The sequence below is a fragment of the Pterocles gutturalis genome, unplaced genomic scaffold, assembly GCF_000699245.1.
Source record: "Pterocles gutturalis isolate BGI_N339 unplaced genomic scaffold, ASM69924v1 scaffold46677, whole genome shotgun sequence".
Taxonomy (NCBI): domain Eukaryota; kingdom Metazoa; phylum Chordata; class Aves; order Pterocliformes; family Pteroclidae; genus Pterocles; species Pterocles gutturalis.
In genome coordinates, this window is record NW_010111907.1 from 1 (window position 1) to 15454 (window position 15454).

General features: G+C 39.3%; 2 protein-coding genes across 2 annotated transcripts; one reads left to right on the forward strand and one right to left on the reverse strand.

Moving 5' to 3' along the window:
* The first annotated feature begins 1421 nt into the window (after nt 1-1421).
* On the forward strand, nt 1422-8652 carry PHYKPL (5-phosphohydroxy-L-lysine phospho-lyase). Its single transcript, XM_010073853.1, has 12 exons — nt 1422-1602; nt 2400-2559; nt 3204-3278; nt 4124-4211; nt 4306-4422; nt 4642-4724; nt 5018-5243; nt 5503-5657; nt 6170-6259; nt 6475-6605; nt 7044-7100; nt 8473-8652. The coding sequence occupies exons 1-11, from the start codon at nt 1548-1550 to the stop codon at nt 7094-7096; spliced, it is 1233 nt and encodes a 410-aa protein (XP_010072155.1). The 5' UTR covers nt 1422-1547; the 3' UTR covers nt 7097-7100; nt 8473-8652.
* A 2020-nt stretch (nt 8653-10672) lies between these two features.
* On the reverse strand, nt 10673-14534 carry HNRNPAB (heterogeneous nuclear ribonucleoprotein A/B). Its single transcript, XM_010073854.1, has 6 exons — nt 14370-14534; nt 14127-14285; nt 13584-13715; nt 11662-11770; nt 11416-11568; nt 10673-11337 (listed from the first exon to the last, which is right to left on the reverse strand). The coding sequence occupies exons 1-6, from the start codon at nt 14532-14534 to the stop codon at nt 11267-11269; spliced, it is 789 nt and encodes a 262-aa protein (XP_010072156.1). The 3' UTR covers nt 10673-11266.
* Between the last annotated feature and the right edge of the window lie 920 nt (nt 14535-15454).

Here is a 15454-nt window from a genome sequence, read left to right on the forward strand (position 1 = left end):
GGAAGCGGGCTCCTGCCTCAGCAGGGCTCCGAACGAGCAGCAGCGCGGTGCTGCTGGCGTGCAAAGCCGGACTTGAGTGGGGTCATTAACGGTAATTAGTGTTTAAAGAGGGGGGCTATGGCAGTGTAAAACCCGGGTGATGTCTGGTGTGCCTGTTCAAACTTTAAACTGCTTAGAAAGCACTTCTGGCAGCGCAGCTGAGAGCAGCCCATCTGGGGCTGGCTGACCTCGTTACAGCCCGACTTCCAGAAAACTCCTTAATTACAGCAAAAACATGATACAATTAACAACATATGTCTGCCCAATTTGATAGGATTTAGTAAAAGATGCATTTCCAGACTTGGAAATTACTTGCCTCACTTCAGCTAACCTAAAAAAAATCTTAACTTTTGTAGAGTGCTCCGAGGAGGGGCAGCGGAACAAGCTCTGTCTGGATTTAACTACGGGAATGCTTTCATGTTGTACCTTATTTATTCAAAATCAAGACTACTTTAATCTGTAAATATTTAATGAACCCAGAAGTTGGGCTGAAAGTAAAGGCTAGAATTAGAATTGTGCTGCAACATAAACCACTATAAAAGACTACCACGCTATGTATTTAACCATTTTGTAAGTGATTTGCTCTGTCACAGACCCAGTGTCTCTTAAGTGCTTTCTTAGCATCTGTTGAACAGTCAAGAACTTTATAAAAAAAAAAACTTGTTCTACCATTCTCCTGCCAGCTCACACCGAAAATATAGAATTCTTCTAGAGGAGGAATAGTGAAGCAGTTTCTTATTTTATCATTGTCTTTCTTTTTTATTTGACAATGACTTTGTATTTATGGTCAAATTATTTGATTTTTGCATAAGCAATTTTTTACTAAATGAAGCATGAAAGCTTGGCATTGCCCTTCAGCATCAACTCTCTGTAACTCCTACTTAGGCAGACATATGTTTCAATTTTACTTGTTTGGCAATTTATTTAAAAACTGAAACAAACCAAACACACTTAAGCAGACCCAGCCTTATTAAATAAAATCACTCAGGGTTTCAGCTAAGCTTAGGGAAGCTTTACAGTGAATAACCATCACCCACACCACGCTATCTGGAAAATCAGGATCTTCGCAAGAAGAAGAAGAATATGATAAAAACAATCACAAGGTAAGAGACACAAGCACTAGAGGGTTTCAAGCACACAAAGGGTAGACAGTGTACAAAGTAAGGAACTGTAGCTGAGATTGGATGAAACAATCAGGATAAATCCTGTCTGCGTGCTGCAGCTAGACTCCTAGTGAGGGATTTTCAGTTTTTTCCCCTGCAGGTCTAACCAAATTGAACTATTGAGTTAGAGCACAAGGCCTGTTCTCTTCTCCATCCCAGCTTTGTTCTGGGGGCCAGGTCTTTATTAACAGACTGAACTCAATAAAAGTACTAGAGCAGAATAAACTATGGAACTTTCAGAATTCACTAGAATTTATTTTTCTTTCTGGTATTTGCCATAGCTCCTCTTGCAAGCTGTTTTTTTCTAACGATCCAGTCAAGATTGTAAAGGCAAAGGGCCAGTATATGTATGATGAGAATGGAAGACAATACCTTGATTGCATAAACAATGTTGCTCACGGTAAGTTAAAAGCCATGTTATTTGATACCATGTTCTTCTAAGCAGAACAAGGAACAATCTGTACTTTTAACCACTGTTTTAGTGTGCTGGGGGAAGGGGTGGTTTAATTGGAAAAGTGGAAAAAACCTCTCGAGCCTCTACTTTGGGAAATTACCATTCACAATTGAATTTCTGTGTGTGTGGATGTGCTTTCTAGACCTTTTTTTTTCCATGAAAACTCAAGTAAGGCACCTAACTATAAGACTAACAAATGGCTTGCCAGTTTGTTGTATTTGTAAAAGTTACTGCTACGGGTACTGTCACAGGACCACTGCTCAGTGTGGTGCGTTCTCTGTGGATTATGAAGTAGCTGCTGCTTTCTTACAGTATCTGAAATCTAACCAGTCAGTGGTGTCACCAACACCCTAGCAGGGCTAGTCATTCTTTGATGGTAAAGCTTACCTGCACATACCAAACTCTCACCTAAATTATTCTAATGTCTAAATCCAAATACCAAATTAGACACTTTGTTTTAGCATATCAATGTCCAGCATTCAACTACAAACTATAAATACAGTAGCAGGCAATTTCAAACTTTCTGAGCAAAACCAGAAAGTTTTACGTGAAACCTTTTAAAGTGTACTGATGTCATTTTCTGCTGACAATATCATTAATGCCCCACTGATGAAATACAATCATCAGCGATGATAACTCTGTACTAACAGAGAAATCTATATGTTAAGTCAGTATGCATTTGTTAATTAACACCATGTGTAATATGGAAGAACTCTCTAACCACTCTCCATACTCTCTTGCAGTTGGACACTGTCACCCTGATGTAGTAAAAGCTGCCCATGAACAAAATCAACTGCTAAATACAAATTCTCGTTATCTTCATGACAACTTGGTCAATTATGCAGAGAGACTTTCAAAAACACTACCTGAGAAGTTACGCATCTTTTATTTTTTGAATTCTGGGTAAGTTGTTTTATTAATATTGAAACTGTTTTCACTTGTTACATACAGACAAGTGTGATACTCTTATCAACAGCTAACTGCATGATTGGTGTGGATGATTATATATTGACAAAAAAAAAAGGTTGGGTTTTTTTGTTTTTGAAGAAACTGGTCCTTTTTAGAACTTCAGTGACTCTGAAGTTCATCTTTAGCAAGCTCTGTATCAGGAAACTAAATTAGTGCTTCATTTAAGAAGGGGTTTATTTATAAGGCCTTGGACTTCACAACATTCATGTAAATATTTACTTTTAGTTTACCTTAGTTTATTTACTTTACTTTTTAGTTTCTGGTCTGACTTGTCTTCTGAACTGAGAATTATGTAACAATACATAGTGCTGCTTGGGGGTGTATTCCCAAGCAAACTACAGCTTAAAAACAAAAAAAAAAACCACCTCACACAACTGTTTCCAAAGTAGCTTCTGTACACCAGCTTTTTAAGTTCCTCACCAGACCAGAATCGTACCCACTGAGTGCCAATTATGCAGGAATCTGTGAGTAACATGCACTGAGTTCTGTCTGTTCTTTGCAGATGCAAACAGCATTGCAAGGGAGGTCACAACTGCAAAACTCCACAATGGAACACTTACTAAATTTTTCAATTGTAGGTCTGAAGCTAACGATCTTGCCCTAAGATTGGCACGACAGTATACAAAACATGAGGATGTTATCGTTTTAGACCAGTAAGTACACTGGCAGTTTTACCTAGTATGGGGTGCAAGGCTCAGTTTTGATCTGTGGTCAGAGCATTTCTGAAAAACTGTTCTAATAGAAAGGCTGTAACCAGGAAGCTGAAGGAAATAATTCTGCCCTCTGTTCAGTATTTATGAGACCAGCCCAGAGAACTATGTCCAGGTTGGGCTCTCCAGTACACAGCAGACATTAGCATACTGGAAGGAGGCCAGCAGTGGCCTTCCACAAAGGGAGCCACAGGCTTGAGAAGTTAAGAAAATTGTATTTGTTAAGCTGATAGAGACAGCTAGAAGGAGATGTTACTGCAACTACAACTGTCTAATGGGATGGAGCCAGGCCTGAAGATGTATGGTGCCAGGAAAAAAAGACAACAGACATAAATTGAAGCCTGAGGAATTCTGATGAGATATAGGGAAAAAACTTTTCCCATGAAGGTGGTCACATATTAGAACATGGTGCCCAGGACAACTGGAAGCACCATCATTGGAGTTTATTCAGAAATAGACCAGACACATCCCTTCCACTCGTTCTGCAATCTTGTAATACTGCTCGTGACTTACACTGCTGTGATTCTAGTCACTGCTCCAGGCAAACCAGTGACAAGGAGTACTGTCCCTCTGCCTCCCTTATAATCAAGATGTGCAGAAAAAAAAAAAAACAATCCAAATACTACAGACCTGATTGATAGGAATCACAGAGCTGTTCTCAGCTTGAGTGACTGCATTCCCACCAGGTGCCAGAACCTAGCTACACTTTAGCTACCAGTAATGCTAATCCTGAAGAACTCTTTGATACTGAGGAAATTACTGTTTAGTTTTGCTAATTGTTTTTTAAGTGCTTACCATGGACATCTGACATCCTTGATTGACATAAGCCCATATAAATTCAGAAATCTAGAAGGACAAAAGGAATGGGTCCATGTGGTATGTACTTCAGCCTATAACTATTGACTACTTATTTATAAGACTTCATTAAATTTATGATATACTGAATATGGGATACTGTTCTTTTGCATAGGCTCCTGTTCCGGACACATACAGAGGACTTTACAGAGAAGACCATGAAGATTCAGTAACAGCCTATGCTAATGAAGTGAAAAATATTATTGACCAAGCACATAAGAGAGGCAGAAAGGTAAAACCTTATTTCCTTAACCATTAATCTTGCCTTAGAAATGAGCATGGCTGACTCTCAGTGCCATGGAGGATTACTGAGCTAAGCAGTAGGGGCTTGTCAAAAAGAAGAGATCACATAATGCAAGAACCATCTAATACAAAGAGCTTGCTAATTGCCAACACAATTCCCACAGCTTTCTGTATCGTGTTTAAACATTACATGCTATGTATGTTTCAGATTGCTGCATTTTTTGTTGAATCTCTGCCAAGTGTGGGTGGTCAAATCATTCCACCAGCAGGTTATTTTCAGAAGGTTGCCGAGTAAGTGGTCATTCATTATCTTTTTTAATTTAGCATACTTGGGAAATAGAGATGATAAAAATTTCTCTGTCTGCTGTAGCATATAGCTTGATAAGCAGAAACGGCCTGTGCCTTCATGCTAGAATGTAAACTTTGTATGGCAAAGACCTGCTTTTAAACACATGATATAGAATATAGGCCTGTACAAGTTTGCTTCCTGGAAGTTTGCAAGGTAATGCTTTCTGCATGTTCTTAAACAGTAAATATTATGTTCTGTTTCCTCTTAACAGACAATAAAATCTGTTATGTTACAGGCATGTGCGCAAGGCAGGAGGTGTATTTGTTGCTGATGAAATTCAAGTGGGCTTTGGCAGGGTTGGCAAGCACTTTTGGGCTTTCCAGCTTCAGGGAGAAGATTTTATACCCGATATTGTCACTATGGGGAAACCAATAGGAAATGGGCACCCTATTGCCTGTGTAGCAACAACAAAGGAAATTGCAGAAGCATTTGCAGCCACAGGAGTAGAGTATTTTAATACAGTAAGTAAAAAGTTGCCCAACTCTCATTCTCTACAGGAGTCTTAAATATTAAAATTAGATAATCATAGAGTATTTTTATTTATCACTAACACACTTACTGTTTATATTATTTGTATCTCTCTAGTATGTAACTTCCTATTTACTAGCTCCATCTTACATAAACAGCAGCCTATCACTGAGGCTACACTTCCAGTGACATGATTCTATCTTTCTTCCCTTTCCATGACTATGTGTGTGTGTGTTCCTTTCCTGAACTCAGTTTGGAGGAAACCCTGTGTCCTGTGCGACTGGATTAGCTGTGTTAGATGTGATTGAGAAGGAACATCTTCAGGCTCATGCCACAGAAGTGGGAAACTTCTTGATGAAGCTACTCCAGGAGCAGAAAATCAAGCATCCCATAATTGGTGATGTCAGGTATCAGTGCCTTATATATATTTTCAGATGCTTTTTGTTTGGTTCAGTCAGTCATAAGCAACTCAATTGAACTGCTGTGGTTTTAAGGAATTCATCAAATCTATGTTTTCCACAAAAATCAACAGCCTGATGTACATAGGTTAAAACAAACTCAAGCTTATGAAGAATCTGATATACTTTGCCACTCTAGGACAGTACCTGCTTTATTGATTAGTTGCTAAAGGAATTCACTTTCCTGTTTTAAATCCTACTTCGAGTGCACAAAGAACAGAATTAATGAGCTGGGTGGAAAATACGTTTAACATCATGCCCTGTGCTGCCATTCTGAGCAGATAAGAGTCTGTACTGTATTACCACATTTCTTCAGTACAATACCTTTTCTATTACTACCCAAACACCATGCGTAATTTTCATGCAGTAAAGGTTTGGCCTCACTAAAACATTTCTCAATTTTTTTAGTTCATTTGCAGTTCCTCCTTCTGACAGATTGACTATTTTTATTTCTTTTAAAGGGGTTCTGGCTTGTTCATTGGAGTGGACTTAATCAAGGATCAAGCAGAAAGGACCCCAGCCACAGCAGAAGCAGAGTATCTAATAACAAGGTACAAGGGACAATCACATCATTCCTATGTGGGAGGCAAGCACACAAATACAAAGTAAACTTGCCACTCAATAGTTGTTAAAATATTTTCTGCCAAGTGGCAGAAACCAGTCAGTGCAGAAAGGCCCTGGCTGGACAGCCTGCATGCTGAGGCTTCTAAGTTTTTCTGAACTACATGCAAAAGTAAACATCATTATTTGTTATTGCTTTTTCCAGACTTAAGGAAGAATATATTCTACTGAGTACAGATGGGCCAGGAAGAAATGTGCTTAAATTTAAGCCCCCAATGTGCTTCAATATGGATGATGCAAAATTTGTTGTGGACACAATTGACAAGCTACTAACAGGTAGTACAGATCAAAACTGCCTTATAGAGGGTTGCTGCTGGACTGCCTTAAAAGTCAATGCTGAGCCTGCTTTTCAGAAGTGCTAAAATACAGACAAGATGGTAGATGCTGAGCACATAGGAAAATTAGTCTTAGTAAATGCAAGTTTAGCCTTCGCTTCTGAAGTATTGTTTTGAAGTTCTGTAACAAAAGTATTTATTCCACAGATGCATGTGCCTTTTAAAATAGCTTTGCTCTGGCAGAGGTTGAAGTGTCTACCTATCTGAACAAGGGCAACTGGTAAAAGCTGTCAAAATTTCATTCTTGAAACTCATAGTCTGTGTGCATTTGCCACTTAGCTTTTTATACAACTTCTGCCCACTTAGTATTAACCAAGTCAGTGCAAAAGCTTGTCTCAAAGTTATGAGGTTGCTAAAATGTTGCTTATTCTCTCTCCAGATATGGAAAAACAATCTCTGAACCAACAGAAGACATCCACTTGTTCTACCTGAGCAGGTATTTATTTATATTCACCCTCTACTATTTAAAAGCTAAGGTTCCTAAACATAACTTCACAAGCATTGTCACTGGCAATAGAGCAGGACCAAGCTTCCTCAGAGATGGTTTTATTTGAAGTTAGTTTGCAGGAATTTCTGGCAATCTAGAAGCGTGGACCAGACTTGTGTACATCTGGCATTCACAGCTACCTTCTACCAGAGTCTGACACTTCTAGGAACACTGTATGTAGTCATTTGTGTGCAAGCCAGGTCCAACATGTCCCAGAAATGCCTACCACTAGAGCATGCTATGCTTGTCTGCGGAGCTTTGAGAGTGACTGGGTTTAACCCTTGGCATGCAGATGACATGCACATCAAGACAAAAACATAGCTTTTACACTAGCTGCTCAGTGCTTTAAGTCTCTGGACAGAAGCTGTTACAGCTGTGTAACTACTCAGCAAGTCTCCCCTTAACTGCTCCTAAGGGCAGGAGCACTGCATGTTCTGCATGCCACAATTCAGGACCCTGAACTTATGCTAACAGCTTTATGAAGAGATATAAACAGTACTGTTACTACTAAAGCTCCTGTTTTACTTTACATGAGTGTGAAATAATACTGCCTTCTGTTCTCTTGAGCATTTTTTACTACTTTGTAACATCATTTCAGGTTCATGGCTGTTATCTCATGCTTAAGCATCCATTTAACCCCTACAGTCAGAAGTTTGTGTGCGTTAGTAAGACTGAGTCCTGTTAAGTCTTGTAAGTCTTAGTTATCTGTTGAGGTCCCTCGATAGCTTGCTTACAGAGAACATGTAGCTGCTACTCATTCTGCCACACTCGCGAGCACAATGTACACTTACAGTTAACACCTTGATAACACCACCCTTTGGTACGCTTAGTACTTTTTCAACCTACTCTGACTAAAAGACAACCAAGTGCCCAGTAAAACGGTGTACCTGGATGGGAATGTACCTATTTTAATCATTGGTGGCCTCAACCACTGTCTAGATTCACAGTGCTCTACGGACAAACATGCTTTTAGTTCAGTGCAATATTAGTATAGCAGGCACAAGAAAAATGTGTTAATATTTTATTTAGCAAGTTAATGGAAAGACATACAGCTGTTTGTACTACTTATTCTCGAGAACAGAAAGATTACTCAATAGTGCCAGTTTAACTTGGAGGCCTAATGACTTAATGTGCTTGTCTGCAATCTAAACTAAGCAAGAAAAATGCCTTTATTTCCTACAGGAAACCAACAATGCAAAAAGCCTCTTAGTACAGTACTGGTATGACACTTACATATAATGTAAGTGAAAGTGAGGCAGTAAAGTAGATTCCTTTTAATGATGCTTTTACAAAAAAACATAACATTATTTTCTTTCCATAGGTTTCAAACAATGTTCAAGATCTACTACTAAGAAACATTATTCTACTATAATAATGCACATTTAATCTTCATCCTAGCATGTCTTAGACCAGATAAGTTACCTTTCATTTTGTTATTTTCAGTTATCTTGTTATTAGTAAAAGTTTTAGGAGAAATAAATTTTACAAGAGCTTGTTTCAATTCTAGCAGCAGCGTGGAATTGAGTTTTACTTAAAACAGCATATCTAAAAAGTATAAAGGAATATTTCTAGTAGCTACTATAAACTACATTTATAAATTCATGCTCTTTCAGGGTTATGCCTTTTGCAAAATAACATGAGCCAGTGGGTTCTCTTATTTTTTTCGTCTGCTGCTACCTATGCAAATGCCATTCTAGCTGCCAGTACACTTGGTCCTTCCCAGGCTCCTCTGACCAGTGTCAGTAGCAAGCTTCATAACAAGGTCCCTGGTAGCACTACATTTAAACAGTCTCAGTGACCAGATTAAGTAAAAAACTTCAGTCCCAAATTCATAACATCAAATGCATAAGGAACAGAGAGGTGAAGGCCATGGCTCCCAAACCGGTTCTTATGACATATTCTGCCCTCAAGAAATATCCAAGTAGGATTAGTAAATTAATACATTACAGCCATAAGCAACAACCTTGAGTACAAGCCCTTGCTTTCACCAGGCGATTACATGTTCTTTCTGTCACAAACTTTTCATGCAAAGGAGAAAAGGAAAGCCAGCTCTGCATTTAACTACCAGTGTCCTCAATTTCTGCTTAAGGCCACATCACTTGTCAAGGAAGCCAAGAACCTACTTCCAAAAAACACCAAACTAAGAGCCAGCTGACAAACTATCCAGAAGTACAGCAGCACTATAGTCCTAGTAACTATGCAAATTCCCTGTTGGAAGGCAAACTGTTTGCTAGAAAAATATTCTGCTACCCCTATTTCATAAGAAAACAAAGTATACAATAAATCATTTCAATTTTAAATCTTGAGACAGTAATACTTTTAAATACTGTACTCATTTGCAATTTTTTTATTTGCAAGTAAATTGGGCATTAGGTTACCATACTCCAGCTGGAAAGCTGTCATGTCAACTATCAGATTTAAAATCTGATTTATCTTTTTTATACTCAAAATTTCCACTTAACCCCAGAAAAATTGTAGACTTAAAACTTTTCAGCAAGTTTTTCTTTTCAAGGACAGCCAGCAGGGAGCAGCATACTATAGTCCCTGCATGAACAGCTGCATCCCTTGTTAAAAAAGCTGAAAAGGTCACTAGTAACATCTGTTTGTATCTTGTCTTAGTTACTTGGTTTGATTCCACTTCTTGTTCCCATTTGTTCAAATAGAATTTAGTACAAGAAAAAAATTGTCAGATTTTAGCTTTAAAAGGAAAGCAAAGATCAAAATTGATTACTGCAACAAGTTTACTTTGTGCAGCAGCACTTGCTACTTATTCATAAAAATCTGAGGTTGGGACTATACTGCAGCAAGACAGGCAAATCACATGATTGATAGTTATTGCCTTAAATAATGGTAAACCAGTCAAAAAAGGAGAGCATATTTATAGCTGGTCACTCATAGCTAGAGAAAGAGCTGCCTCTGAAGAGGCAGCTTTGTTGTTTCTCCTTCCACAACTTTTGTGGAAGTTCTTTAGCCTTTTTTTGATACACAAAAAAGGCTTCAAAAATTCAGACTTTGCATTGGTAATTTAATGTCTGTCTAACCTGTCTTTCAAGAACTTGTAGAAAAGTCTCAGACTGAAGACAGTAAAACGTGAAGGAAGTACAGGTAGCTTCTTGCACACCTCTTAGGTTCCTCCTGCCATGCTGTCTAGATTCCTAAGCCCTACCTGAAATCTATGCCTCTGGCTTCTCCTAGCAGAGCCCACACTACAATGCGGACGCTAACCGAGTTAAGGCTGAGCCTCTGTCCTCATCTAGAACATGAGCCACCAGCATGCCAGCACAGCCTCTGCAACAGCTGGGGCCTTCCGCCCGAGTTCTCTTCCATAACCTCCAGGCAGAAGCAAGTACAGTTTTTAGCCACCACTTCACTGTTAACAACTACCAATGCAGCCTTCTAGTCTTAAGATTGAAAACATTTAAGCGCAACTCTTCATCTATCAAGGTACTGCCATGGACTAAGTTCTGGGAACAGTATACTGGCATTTTACTAATACATAAGCTGAAGAATGGCACAAGACACTAGATTACGCCTTTTTTATTTCAAAAGCTAGGATAGCTTCAATATCCATGTCATGGTGAATCAGAACACATGTAAAATACCTTACAATACATTAGATTCCAAAAAGGTACCAAAAAGTACAGTAAAATTAACACTTCCATTACAGGAAATGTATGACACAAAAACAATACAAAATAAAAAGGTGGAAAGTGACACTGGTTCCCTAAGATGCATCTCATTCTGTACAACTGGAGTAATGCAGAGTCCATAGTTAACTCCAAGAGGCAGTCCCTAGATGCAGAGCTGCAGCTTTAAGCAGACCCTCAAAATCAGTTTCAGTTTAACCTATTAATAAAATCATTAATTAATATCTTCAGCAAGGCTGAAATTTACACACCACACTGTCTAGACAACTAGTTATCTGTAAGTATTAAACATGTGAAACATTTCCAGGGAGCTCTTCCAAGTAAGATGCACATTTAACAGGCCATAGAAATTTATTGTAAAGTTAAATTTGGTACAGAACTGAAATATCCATCTACAGCATTGTATACAAAACCTATGCAGTCATTTTCCAAAAGAGACCATGCCACTGCATACCTGAATAAGTTTGATCAATATGGCTTGTAGTTATTCTGATGACCACCACGTCTTGGTGTCTTCCCATAATTTGCACTGCCTTGACCTATGAACAAGAAAACAAATGCATTAAACTGCTAATTAGTTACGCTTGCTTATACCCAATACAGTTCTCTTTACTTACTGTAATCATAGCCTGGTCCATATCCATAATACCCATATCCTGAATAATCATAGCCTCCATAGCCACCATAACCTTGCTGATAGCCGTATCCTTGATTCCCATAACCCTGGTTCCAGTAATTGCCATAACCTTGATTCCAATTTTGACTTTGAGCTATAGAAGGGAAAACCATCCACAAAATCCCATTTTAGTACACACAACTTATTTAGAATGTGTCCATACTAAAGTAGTGTGTGTGGTACTTACCGCCGCCTCTTCCACCTCTGCCTCTTCCTCCATAGCTACCTCTTCCTCCACCACTACTGAACTGTTGCTGCTGGTATACTTCTTTTGGCTGTGCTACCTTAATCTCGCACTGAAAATAAAAAAAAACAAGAGTGTGTATATTGTCTTGTAGCAGCAGCACCCAACCTAGACACCTAGGAAAGCCAGAGGTTACTCTAGAGGCAAAGGAGGTGTATATGTTGTGCTCCATCATGTCACCAGGACTAATGCATAGCCAGAAGCATCTGATTTACTGTGCCACCTGGGCAAAAGGAAGTCACTGTTGGCCATTCAAAACAAGCCACTGCTTTCAGAGTATTTAATACTGCCTATTCTCTACCACCAACCTCCCCACAGAAAAGAAAGGTTAGTCATTATTGGGCATACAAAGCAGGCCACTGCTTTCAGAGTATTTTATACTGTGTATTCCCTACCACCAGCTTCCCCATGGAAGAGGCGCTAAGGCCACCACTCCTGTAGGAGCCAGGAGGCTGCCCTCTGTTCCTGGCACAACCTCCAAGCCAAGGTGCTGCTACTGGAACACTTCACCTGAGCTGCACTGAATGAACAAGGCTATGAGAAATGCCCAGAATGAGTTTTCCTGGCAGCCTTCGTACACCCTCTACACTGAGCATCTGTGTTGGACTGTAAAGTACCCTTACCAACACTTTAAATCCTCACTTATCCAATACTAAGAACAGCTAAAAACAACCAGAATTGACATTTCAAAGACAAATTCCCATGCTGCAGTTGAAGCTGTCAGCCAGCTTCCTAGTTCCTGAATCTGTGCACCATCCGAGATGAAAGCTACTGCTACTGTGTGTGAAAGGAGGAACTCCCTGTGACAGCAGCACATGAGCAAGCCTGGCTTGGAATTCTCCACACAGGAGCTTTAGGGTAACCTGTTCTTTTTATTATCACTGACACAAAAACAAGCCATAGTTATGAGATGCACAGATATGATTTCTCAGCTGCCTTTGTATGTACGTATTCATCTCTCTTGAAAACAAAACTTCATCACTAACTACAGTGTCTTGACAACTACCAGCACATTAGGTTTGCCAAGTTTATTCTGCGCTGTCAAGAGCAGTTGAACTAAGCGCAATGTAAGTCACTGTGTCAGACAGTATGACCAGATCTAGTAGGGCTCTGAAGTTAGCATACAGCCAGCACAGGCCACGGAGCAAGGGGAGAGGGACACCTCCAGCCAGCACACATCATTTGCCTCCAGTCCTCTTCTCATTAGCTTAACACATGAGCCTCTCTATTATCTGTTCCCACAAATGAGCACTGCCAGCTTATTCAGAGCATCTCACACCACTTTTACAGTAGTACACATAGCCAGCTGACCAGGTACAAGCTGCTGTAAGTATGCACTTACTCTGTGAATCCTTGTATTGGGTTTACATGACAAGGTTTTGGTAGTAGAGAGGGCTGCAGGGGGGACTTCTAAGAGAAGACACCAGAAGCTACCCCCATGTCAGACGGAGCCAGTTTTAGCCAGCTGCTCACACAGTTAGTGCCTGCAAGCCTTGAATTTATGCAAGTGCTCTATGCTGAGAATAGGTTTGTATCTGTTGAAATGGCTTATATTGCTAGACTGATAGATAAATAAGCCAGTTTCCCCCCATGTATTCAATTAATTCAATTAGATACTTTGCATACAAAAGCCCTTAGAACATAGCAATTATTAAAGCCACAAGTATTGGCAAAGAACCTTGGCAGCTTCTGCAACTGAACTTCTGGCAAAAAAAAAAAACCACCACCTGTGGTAAACTGCTAGCTGTCCTTATTGTAATTTGGGTACCTTGAAATCAGAGGTCTACAAAATCCTTCTCAGATTATAGATGTAGTGGTATTATACCTAATCACTTGGGCAAAAATTTACAAGTCAAAGTTTCTACCTTGCTTCCACTGACGTTATGGAATTTCTTCTCCAAAACCTTCTTCACTGGATCCTCTTCCTTGAAAGTGATGAACACAAACCCCCTTCTTTTGTTGGTCTTTGGATCCATTGGAAGTTCAATTGCTTCAATCTGAACACATGAAATACTATTTTCAGACTTGTATTTTAGCAGAACCATTAAGTACATGGCATTTAGGATAGTAAAATGGAAAGTTTGCTATCTATGCATCTTATGCAACACCAAAGCTGCAATATTCTTTCAATACTAACATTGGCTTTCAGACCAGAGGTTTCAATTTTACAATTCTTAAAAGCAGTTTTAATATAGGATAAAATGGTTTGAGTTAAAGACAAGGGTATCTAACTAGCAATTCAGTGCAGTTATGTGCCGTCCTTGCTCTCAAGATGGGAAACCTCTGGATAACTTACAGAAGGGCTTGATACATCTGAAGTTAGTTTAATTTGCAACTTGCAAATTATTAGTAAACTAAACAGCAACTGGAGACTATGCTTCAGTGTTTACTAAGATACCATTACACACCTCTCCAAACTCTCCGAAGTATTCCCTGATTTTCTCTTCTGTGGCTTCTGGGTTAAGTCCACCAACAAATATTTTCTTCACTGGATCCTTCTTCATTGCCATGGCCTTCTTGGGGTCAATTAGTCGTCCATCTAGCCTGTGTTCTTTCTGTTCCAGAACCTGAAAGATAGTTTGATAGGATTAACTCAAGCTGAAAAGTTTCCCCCACAAGTTAAGAATCTGAAACAGGAAACTTAAATTCACCTTTTCAACACTTCCAGGTTCTTTGAAGAGAATAAATCCAAAGCCTCTGGATCTTCCTGTGTTAGGGTCCATCTTTATCGTACAGTCAGTTACCTCACCAAATTTGGTGAAGTAATCTTTTAAGTCTTTTTTGCTTGTATCCCAACTGAGGCCGCCAACGAACATCTTCCTGAAATTTCAAAGGGATAGAGCTATTTAGATTCACGAAGTAGTACAGAAAAGCACATCCAGCAAGATGCTTATGGTGGTACACAGCTCAGCAGCACTGTCAGAAACAGGACCAACTGTTCAAAGTTAAACACTTCTGCTTCTTGTCAAAAGCTAGGGATACTACAGGAGTGTACAAGGGTGGATTTGGCTTTCTCCCCCCTGCTCTTTTTGATGGAATGACACAACACACCCTGAGGTTTATTACAGGCTATAAGAAACAGTTAAAATTGCCCAAAATATTCCTCGCCAGTAACTTATACTCTTTTAACAGTACTCTGTTATTTGCAGCAACACAGTATTGATTATCAAGTACTGCTAACTTGATTTTTTGAAAGTACCTAGGATCATTCCTACTGCTTTGAAAACATCAAGGATAGAGTAAGGTATTCAAAGCAAAGTACATGAGCTGTTTTAGGATTTAGACAAATGGCTGTAAAAATTTTAGTCCTAAGAACAATCTGCAGAATTTAAGCAAGGTGTATGTGACCTCCAGGAACAGTCATACAACAGATGGGACTTTGGACCTCCTTTAACTCCTGTATTGTGCACTTCTCCCTGATTAGTTACCAAATCTAGTTCTCTCTTCATCACTACTACAGGAGTATCTCCACTATTAGTCTTTACTTTCATGAAAGGCCCATACAGTACTTCCCAGCTCACTTTCCCACAAAATATTCTCTGAAGCATCTCAAAGAACAAAATACTAGTGAAGCGCAATACAGAAGTGGCCCTAACAAACAAAACTTAGTTCAGCCAATAAGGCACTTTTCAAATACCTCACTTCAAATGAAAACATTAATAGCATGGCTGTATTTTCTATTTTCAGTGTTTCCAAGGTAACAAACTAAGCTTTTAACAGCATTTGAGCCTTTTTA

What these genes read in the sequence shown, in the direction of transcription:
- PHYKPL (XM_010073853.1), top strand. Translation starts at nt 1,548, where the DNA reads ATGTATGATGAGAATGGAAGACAATACCTTGATTGCATAAACAATGTT. An exon ending in AAAAGGAATGGGTCCATGTG is followed by an intron (nt 4,212 to 4,305) that starts GTATGTACTTCA and finishes TCTTTTGCATAG; the next exon opens with GCTCCTGTTCCGGACACATA. An exon ending in CACATAAGAGAGGCAGAAAG is followed by an intron (nt 4,423 to 4,641) that starts GTAAAACCTTAT and finishes TGTATGTTTCAG; the next exon opens with ATTGCTGCATTTTTTGTTGA.
- HNRNPAB (XM_010073854.1), bottom strand. Translation starts at nt 14,534, where the DNA reads ATGTTCGTTGGCGGCCTCAGTTGGGATACAAGCAAAAAAGACTTAAAA. An exon ending in CAGAGGTGGAAGAGGCGGCG is followed by an intron (nt 11,569 to 11,661) that starts GTAAGTACCACA and finishes TCCCTTCTATAG; the next exon opens with CTCAAAGTCAAAATTGGAAT. An exon ending in TGGACCAGGCTATGATTACA is followed by an intron (nt 11,338 to 11,415) that starts GTAAGTAAAGAG and finishes TCTTGTTCATAG; the next exon opens with GTCAAGGCAGTGCAAATTAT.